General features: G+C 34.7%; 1 protein-coding gene across 1 annotated transcript; it reads left to right on the top strand.

The window, feature by feature from the left end:
* The first annotated feature begins 6,694 nt into the window (after nt 1–6,694).
* LOC131158820 (glucan endo-1,3-beta-glucosidase 11) lies at nt 6,695–9,258 on the top strand. Its single transcript, XM_058113713.1, has 3 exons — nt 6,695–7,124; nt 7,246–8,339; nt 8,680–9,258. The coding sequence occupies exons 1-3, from the start codon at nt 7,073–7,075 to the stop codon at nt 8,767–8,769; spliced, it is 1,236 nt and encodes a 411-aa protein (XP_057969696.1). The 5' UTR covers nt 6,695–7,072; the 3' UTR covers nt 8,770–9,258.
* Nucleotides 9,259–9,748: the final 490 nt, after the last annotated feature.

The following is a 9,748-nucleotide window of genomic DNA, read 5'->3' on the forward strand; positions in this document are numbered from 1 at the left end:
TTATTATATATTTTTACAAATTATGTCAGTCAAAACATTATTTTATGTACTTTTTTACGTATACAAACAGTGTCTACCTTGTTTTATCCTATGAAATTCCATTTTAACCAGGCTGACCTCCAAGGAGCGACTGAACCACAATGGTCTCTGAGTACTCGCTTAGATAAGGTCTTTCTTAGGCATCAAACATGGAATCAAAGATTCTAATACAGAAACACTTTCGTTTTGATACTAACTAAATGACTATTATTATTATTATTATTATTATTATTATTATTATTATTATTTTGGGTTATTACAGTGGGCCTGAGCCCAAATATGTTTAAATAAACTTTGGGTCTGAACCCAAATGATAGGTTGAGCCCAATAGTGGGTCGGAAATCAAACAGAGGCCCAAAATAAGATTGACTCACCACAGAGTCAAACTGAGCCAAACTAGGCTTTCACTCAAACAAACCCTAACCCAACAGACCCAAACAAGGCTTAATTCCAAATCCAATTCAAGATAGTGGGTAGTGTTTGTTTCGTAAGAAAATAAAAGAAAACGAAAAAGGAAAACGAAAGAAAATCATGCGAGGAAACTTATCTAAGGGTCCTCGGTCCATATTTGAATATGGGAGCATGGTGCTTTTTGCTTCTTATGCATAGATTTGACCTGCAAAATAAAATAAAAATCAAAAGGAAAACTTGAAAAAATGGGAAAAAAATAGAGGAAGAATGAGATAGAAGAGAAAGAGAAAAGAAGAGGAGATTGAGAGAAACGAATAGTAGAAGAAGAATGAGATAGATGAAAACATAAGAGAAAAAGAGAGGAAGAAAACAAAGCAAAGAAAGACAAAGAGGAGAAGGAAAGAAAGCCGATAAAGAGAAAGAAAGCTGATAGAAAAGAAAGAAAGAGAAGGAAAATAGAAGTGAGAAAGAAGAAGAGGATTCAAAGAGAGCCGAGAGAAAGAAGAAGGAACAGAGAAGAAGAACAGAGAGGAAGAGAGAAATTGGGGAGGAGAGAGAGAAGAGGAAGGGAAAAAATGAAAAAAAAAATTAGTTTTTATATCTAAGGTAGTGGGACACGTGTCACCACCGCATGGTGACACATGTCGCATTCTTGGCCAAGCATTTCAAGATCGACGTCGCCGAATCTTGGCTGTCCATTTTGTGTTTTCTCTAAACGGTAGATCTTGACCACGTCAGCAATCCTTGTTAAATGATTTGAGCCACTCGGATTGTGCCGCATTGTAGGGTGACGTCACCTTGTTGTAGAAATAATTTTTTAAAAAAAAAAAAAGAGGAAGGAAAAAGGGGGGAAATTGGATGACACCATATGGCAGGGGTGACGTCATGCTGACGTCACCTTGCAACACATGACACCTCATTAAATCGAACCAGTTGACCCGGTTCAAACCTCCTAAACCATTTAGTTTTTTTTTTATTTTATTTTAAATTTTAATTAGTTTTAAATTTTATAAAATTGGAGGAAAAATAATAATAAAAATCATTAAAAATTAGGAAAAATAAAGAAAATTTTGAAAAAAAAATATTTTAAGAAAATTTTGGAAAATAAATATTTTTGAAGTCAGGAAAATATTTTTCAGTTATTTTGGCTCAATTTTTTTTTTTTTAAAAGTGGAAAATAAAATACCAAAAAAAATGAGGAAAAATCTTTAAAAATCTCAGAAAATTTTAGAAAAAAATGTTGAAATTTTTTCAAAATTTTTGAAAAAAATTTGGGAATGTTTTAAAGATACTTTTTCTTTGAATTTGATTATTTTATTTTATTTTTGTGTATGTGCGTCTTAATGATTTTAAAACAGGTAAAGAGGTATTTCCGACTTCACATGTACTATCTCTAAAGGGGGTTTATCTAACAAAATCCCCTCGTTTGGAGGTCTTATTAAACATTTTTAATGTCACTTTGATTTTTCTTTTTATTTTAAATTTTATTTATTTATTTATTTGTTTATTTGTTTGTTTATTTCAAAGGGGGTTAATTAAAGACCATTAGCTTTAATTTAGGGGTAATTCATGATTAATTAGGTAGCGTTCATAGAACGGGTGTGTATGGGGTGCTAATACCTTTCCCTCGCATAACTGAACTCCCGATCCTAACTCTGGTAAAGCAGACTGAGACTACTAGTTTCTTGACCTAGGATTAGTCTAGAGTTCAATCAATAAGTAGTAATTAGGTGACCTAACTGCACCTAATTGAAAAACATGTTAGTGGCAACTATATTCAATTTATAATATTATTATTCGTTGCCATTCCAGACCCTTCTCCGGGACGTTGCGACAATGGCTCTGTTCCAGACCCAACATTTAGTTTTCCAAGTATTCTCCCATAATTCCAACTCTTCATCAAGTATTATAAGGATGCAAGGAAATTGCTTTATTCTATTCAATGTTGAAACCCAAAATTTTCAATTTATCTCAATGGTCTTCTTGGCACTATAACTCTGATACACCGACTCTATAAGCAACTCTCAATGGCAATACTTATGATAAAGATTGTGTATGACTATGCATGAAATACATGAATGCTCATAAATGCAATGTAACCTAAAACAACCATTTTATCAAAATTCTTAGAGAAACCCCAACATAGCACATATTTCATTATATAAAGTCTAAAAAAATATATAAAGATGAATTCTTTAAAAGATTTCACTTATTTGTTCTCTAAACACATGAAGCATCCCATATTTTTCAGGCTTCTTTATTATGCCATTTATTTAGGGAACATTTTCTATGCTAGAATTCTTAGAAGTACCATGTTACCAACCTTAAAACAAACACTATGAACAATGGTTCTAATTAGTTGCTGCTCCCGTTACATAATATGTTTCGCAACAAACTTTTGGTCCCTGATATCGTTGTGCTAAATTGATGGGATTATGAATCATAGTCGTGACAGTGACATGTGTTACAAACTCGTATGGTCATGGAATAGCCACTACAACCATTACATAACTGCAATAGGGCTATTACAACCAAATATATGTATATATATATATATATGCTTTTTCTTCTCATTTTTCTCCTTTCCCCTTTCATAAATCAATCTTGATAAGCTACGTCGGAAGAGGGGGGTGGAAATTAGAAAGAGGATGATAACGATACAAAATTATTTATTTTTTACAATGTTCGGAAGATGTTCGTTAATTAGTAATTTGATATGAATGTTGTTTTGTAGAAAAAAAAAAAAAAAATCTTTATCTTGATCATAATACCAATTTGGTATTTATTTTCAACGATGTTATTGTACTAAAATTGTATTAAAATTATCCTTAATTATTGAAATGACCGCAAAAAAAAAGTTACTAATCTCAACTAATAAAACTTAAAGACTCAATAATAATGATCGTGGTCATCATCCTCGCCTAACCATTTGTAATTATAAAGTATAATTGGTGGTTGAACTTAACATAATGATTTCTCAAGACAAAGGGCACCAACTGCAATAACTATAAGTAACTAATTGATGATGCCATATGAAACTAACCAAAGCCCCCACCATATTTATACCTTGCTTTACATTGAATTGTCAATTCAATTTGGTACAATGTCAAAATCCAAAAACCATTTTTGATTTTGAACCACCAAAGTTCGAGTTTGTTATGAAAATTGTGACAAGAGGAAAATGATTCAAATGGTTTTTGTTAGTCAGTTGGTTAGTTAGTTAGTTTGGTGGTTAATCAGTTGTGTTCTTCTCCATAGTCCTCCTCCCCTTCCCATTCATTTGAAATCTATATTGTACCTTTACCTACCCCAGCAACAACTGAAGGTACATTCCTTCTTTTAATTACCAATCAAGCATCCTTGCTGTTTTTTAATTAGTTATCACACCCCAATTGATCATTTTTATTCATAATTTTTGACATTTTCGCGACTTTTGTGCTAAAAATTTTAGCCTTTTGGGAAAAATGTTCATAATTAGATAATGCTAGCTCTTTTACAATTTTACAAACATGTATTTCAAATTTAATTTGATGAATTTCGCGCAAATCATCGTTAGGGATATGATGATGTGCTTCTTTGGGTTTCAGTTAAGCTCGTTAAATTTAAAATGCATGTTTGTAAAGCTCTTACTAAAATTAGCACATAAATCATTATTTCTTAAGAATGCTTAGGTAGTAAACTCAAAATTATCTTAATTAAATGATCAAAATTCGAATTTTAAAGGTTACGACTTTCTACTTGAGAGAATACCTTAATATTTAATTGAAAAAGGTAGATGAGCGAGTTCATTATCTCAGAAAATCGACTTTGATATCATGTTAGATTATCACTTTATTTAAAAGCTTAAACTTGTAGGTTGTGGACCAACAATGTATATTAAATTTTAATAAATATTTAATAAAAATAATATTTCTTTTCTTTTACTTATTTCCTAGACCATCGTATAAAAAGTTTAACAAGTACAAACAAAATCATCACAAACGCTGCATTTGGAAGTATAAATTTTGGACCTTAGATTTAAATCTATAATTGGGTAAATTTAAACAAAATTTAATATAATTTTGTATTACATTTTATCAAAATCTAGTACAACTTTAAATATAAGATCTCTCCAAACATAAGAAAAGTATAATCATATGTTAATTAATCATATGATTTTACAAAAACTAAATAACTTATTTATTAAAAATTATTATAAAAGACGCTCATCTCTCCTCAGATTCAACAAAAAGACAATGATGTTTTCGAAGGTTTCGAAAATACCAAAAATCTCCACTAAGGTTTTAAAAATATTATATACCTCCCCTGAACTTTATAAAAAAAAAAATAAGAAATTTAACTAGTGAATAAATTCCATAAAGCAAAAAGAAATGATAAAATGCATGGTTTTTTTTAAAAAAATTTAATTAATTCAACGGCATCTAGTCACAGGCATCCTAATCCCCACTTTGGAATTATATGCCGACGTATAATGCAAATAAGAATGGCGGCCGGCGCCGCCGCTACTGACATGCCGTTGCCGCCACTTAGGCCGCCACTTCGGTTTACCCAACGTTAAGCCCAACACCTTATATACGCATCGTATTAACATATTTTGTTTACACTATATTAATTATTTTTCCTTTCTATACATTTTTCTCCGACAAACAAGAATTGAGGAATATAGAGTGTTTCAAAATAGTAGTTATATATATATATATATATATATATATATATATATATATATATATTGATTCTTGTAGGAACTCCTACCATTGACGAGCCCTTCGAACCCCTCGGTGCAGCACCAAATTCACAGGGCAGCTACCTTCCCCCCCGATGCACCTCCCATGTAAATTTAGATGCGGACATGATTTCTGAGCACCGATTGGACATTCGTCAAATCCGAGCCAAGGACTCATGTCAGGTTACAGGTTACTAGACTGAGTCAAACCTAGTCAACTATTAGCACTGTTAGCGCTGAGTGCATCAACCAGACTCGTACACACAATGTTCTATTCTTATGTGTCAGTGTCTTTCCATCGCACCATGCTCGTGAGGACATTATAGCATATAATCATAAGTAGTGTTTGGAAGAATGCATTTCAATGCTTAAATTTGGATAAATTTTAATATAATTTTACATTACATTTTATCTAAATTAAATATATACAAATTCAAATCCAAAAGCTTCCTAAATATAGATTAAGAGTATTTTGGAATAGTTATAAAGATTTTTTTAATACTTACGAATAGTTATGAAGATTAATTTATTTTTTAATATCACGAGATAAATTCACTTTTCTTGTTTTTTGAAAAAGAATATATTAAATATGAGAGTATGAAATATCGAACATACACGTTTTAATTTTTAATTATTAGAATTTTTGTAAGTGAAGACTAAAACAAAGGTTGAGGTCTAATAAAATCTAATGTGAATGGTATATAAGTCAAAAGCTATTATATAATTAGGAGTTAAAGTTTCATTTTCTTATTGATTTCTTATTTAAAAGATTGAAAATTTTTTATAGCTAAATATCTTTAAAATGCTATATAATTGTACCGTTGATAATTTCTTGTGCTAAATTAATAATAAAAGTTTAGTTTTCAGAATAAAATTAAGTGATTATTTGGCATTATATCTATTTTAGAATTGGATTATAAAAATTGATTTGTTTATACAATTTTCAATTATTTTTGAAAAAAAAATTATGATTTTAATTATTTTGTCAACTTGTATTTTAATTCATATATATATATATATATATATATATATATAGGTCTCTCATCATCTCGAAAGCAAGACGCTTATTTGTGGTTTTCAATTTTTCGAACAAGATATATAATCAATTACTAAATATGTAAATCTCGAATGCTCTTAGGAACAATACTCAGTGATCAAAGGGTGTCATGTTGATTCCATTAAAATGGTACCAACTTATGTAACGTACTCTATTTATTATTAGAAAGGACACGATACTCTTGAAACATAAATGTGTGACTGAAACCCATATCACCGATTGGAGAACAAGCAATTAACGAGCTCCGCTTATTGAATAGGATCGAATGGTTGGCCTATGACCTCCCTAATGCCAAAATTTGTATATTTTTTTTCACAAATTTTAAAATCTAAATTTAAAAGTATCATCAAACCATTAATTTTATTATTAATTATTATATAAAAAATAAGTATGATTATTTTTGCAAGGGGTGAATAATTGTGAATAGGTATAGATGGGGAAACTGAAATTTAAGAACACTTTATTATTATATTATATGTTGCACATCCTCCTCCACTATCCCATTTTGCTGCCTCAGCACCTTCACTTTCACATTTGCGTGTCCATTTTGCGCACTCCCTAACAGCATCACCGTCCACTCTCTCTCTCTCCCTGTCTCTGTGACAAGCCACCCACGGCGGCGGCGCCGCCCCTTCCTCCGGCACTCAAATATCTATAATATTGACGACCGACGGAATCTCAAGATATTTTATTCCCGACCTCTACTTATACACCCCCACACTGAGAGTAACATTCTTCTCCCTTCCTCCGCCAATCATCTCCACCGGCCGCCCCCGCACTGCCGTCTCCGCCGATCTCCCCCGATTTGCGATTTCTCCGCCTGCAAGTGGCGGCTAGCTACCATGGACCACCTCACTACGTTCTGCTGTTCTTCAGTGCTGCCTCTACTCTCAGGTATATTAGTTTCTCTGTTTCATCATTCATTTTGTGTCCATCTCCAAGCTAAATCTGCTGTTTGTTTGTTTGTTTAATTTCTTTTTCCTTTTTCTTTTTTTATTCATATAAAATTGTGTAGGTTTGGTGTTACTTCCTGCGATGGTTGCTTCTATGGGCATCAACTACGGCCTGATCGCCAACAACTTGCCGCAACCAAGCGACGTCCTTCCGCTGGTCCGAGCGATCGGCGCCACGAAGGTGAAGCTCTACGACGCTGACCCCCAAGTCCTCCACGCGTTTGCGAATTCGGGCGTCGAGTTCATAGTGGGGGTCAGAAACGAGTACTTATCCAAGATGCGAGATCCGGACGCAGCTCAGGCCTGGATCAAATCCAACCTTCAGCCTTACTTGCCAGCTACTAATATCACTTGCATCACTGTCGGGAACGAGATCTTGACCTTCAACGACACTTCCCTCAGCGATAGCCTCCTTCCCGCTATGGAAGGCGTGCACAAAGCTTTGGTTAATCTGCGGTTAGACAAGCAGGTCTGTGTTACAACTGCGCACTCGCTAGCGATTCTCGAGACCTCTTATCCGCCGTCCGCCGGCGCTTTCCGGCAAGATCTGAGCCAATACATTTCGCCTATTTTGAGCTTCCTCCAAAAATCTGGATCGCCGTTCCTGATTAACGCTTATCCTTACTTCGCTTACAAGGGGAGTCCGAAGCAGATTTCAATAGATTTCGTTCTTTTTCAACCGAATCAAGGAGTTGTAGATCCAGGCACGAATCTGCATTACGACAACATGTTGTTCGCGCAGATCGACGCCGTTTATACTGCTCTAGCCTCGCTGGGGTACGGTAAGCTTTCCGTGCATATCTCAGAGACGGGATGGCCGTCGAAGGGCGATGAGGACGAGGTCGGAGCGACGCTGGAGAATGCAAAGAAGTACAACGGGAATCTAATGAAGCTGATTGCTCAGAAGAAAGGGACGCCGTCAAGGCCGAGCTCCGATTTGAACATTTACGTTTTTGCGCTGTTCAATGAGAACATGAAACCGGGACCGACTTCGGAAAGGAATTACGGGCTGTTTAAGCCCGACGGAACGCCCGCGTATCAGCTCGCACTCAACGGAAGTACCGGCGGGAGTAGCGGAAGTACCGTCTCCCCGCCGTTGCAGGAGTCGCCGCCGGCTAGCTCCTCCACGGGTTATTTGTCAATTTCTTTTGCCACGGTGAGTCTGCAGCTTTACTGATTTTATCTAACGTGCGCCCCTTCCTTTTTTGTTTTAATGAATTTAGATTGTTAACTTGTTCTATGATAATACCTTTTGTTTAGTAAACCATTAAATTCTTAAAGTAAGGCTTTCTCGTTTCGAAGAATAGACACCCAATGGTAATAATAATTTTTTTGGCAACCTTAAATAGACAGACAGTAGCTTAGTAGTAAGTTCAGCTTCGTTTACAGTTGTATTTCCAATTAATCGTTAATTCTGCTGCCTCATTTTTCTTCCTGGTTGATGGGTAGTTTCTGTTAATATAGACTGATCAATGCGTTGTATATATTGGTTGCAGGAGAGATTTCATTCGATGAGCCTCGTCTTGTTTCCATGCCTGAGCTGGATTACACTGTTCTTCTTCCAGAGCGGTGTAAACAAATATTAAATTTGAAAATTCGTAGGGCATCAAATTACACTGTTCCTCTCTCGTATCGGATAAGCCATAGGTAGCCGCAGAGAGATTGAAGGAGGGAGGGAGGGAGATTGGGAGAAAGGAAGAGAGGAAAGGAAAGGCCATATAGATAATTCTCTTGTCTTTGCTTGTACGCGACCATTTCTGCACATCCACCCACATCACTACTCTTTTGTAGTTATTCAATCTCTAATCAACACTGATCGTTGAAGGGTGTAGGCAGGGGTAGGTTCCTCAATTCCGCTGAAAGCACAAAAATTATGGGCGTCACTTTTCTCCTTTTGGGTTGTCACCCAACCATTGCTTGCTGCTTTCTTCCCTTTTGATTTTATATTTTCTATATATGCTGCTTTTTATGGCAGTTAGGGGTGCTATGTGGTAGACCACATATGCATTGATCAGGTATGATTGTATCCCATTTGTTCCTTAGGGTAGCGACAATAAGAATATTATTCTATTCCATTGTGGATGTGCCAACGTAAAATTGCTTCAAATGGGTCTCGCTGCAAATTATTCTCATTTGATTATATTGGACATGCCTTACCCTACCGCTTTCTGCTCATGGATTGTTCATAATACAAGGTAACTTTCAATGTGATTTACATCATTCCGAGCCTTTTTCACAACTATATAATTAAAATAAAAAAGAAATTTAGGACAAGTGAATTAACAAATTGATAAATTTATCAGTCGCCGCCCATTTTCATATTTATCATCTTTTATGGTACAATTACTGAAAAACATTCTCAAGATTACCAAAAATCACAGAACATTGTATGCAGTTCGTGAAACATTTAGTTGTCAAAAACCAAAATATTATGAGAGAGGGAGATTTGTCAAAACGAAGCACCTGCTTTTTCTTTTTTTTTACTATTTCGCTGCACTCCCCTAATTTGTTGTCACAGCCAATGTCTGAATCAAATGGGAATGGTTAATGAAAAGGGCAGACAAA

Source organism: Malania oleifera, chromosome 6 (assembly GCF_029873635.1).
Source record: "Malania oleifera isolate guangnan ecotype guangnan chromosome 6, ASM2987363v1, whole genome shotgun sequence".
NCBI classification, from domain to species: Eukaryota; Viridiplantae; Streptophyta; class Magnoliopsida; order Santalales; family Ximeniaceae; genus Malania; species Malania oleifera.

Coding starts and splice junctions, on each gene's coding strand:
- LOC131158820 (XM_058113713.1), top strand. CDS start 7,073: ATGGACCACCTCACTACGTTCTGCTGTTCTTCAGTGCTGCCTCTACTC. Junction 7,125..7,245: donor AGTGCTGCCTCTACTCTCAG/GTATATTAGTTT, acceptor AAAATTGTGTAG/GTTTGGTGTTACTTCCTGCG. Junction 8,340..8,679: donor TGTCAATTTCTTTTGCCACG/GTGAGTCTGCAG, acceptor TATTGGTTGCAG/GAGAGATTTCATTCGATGAG.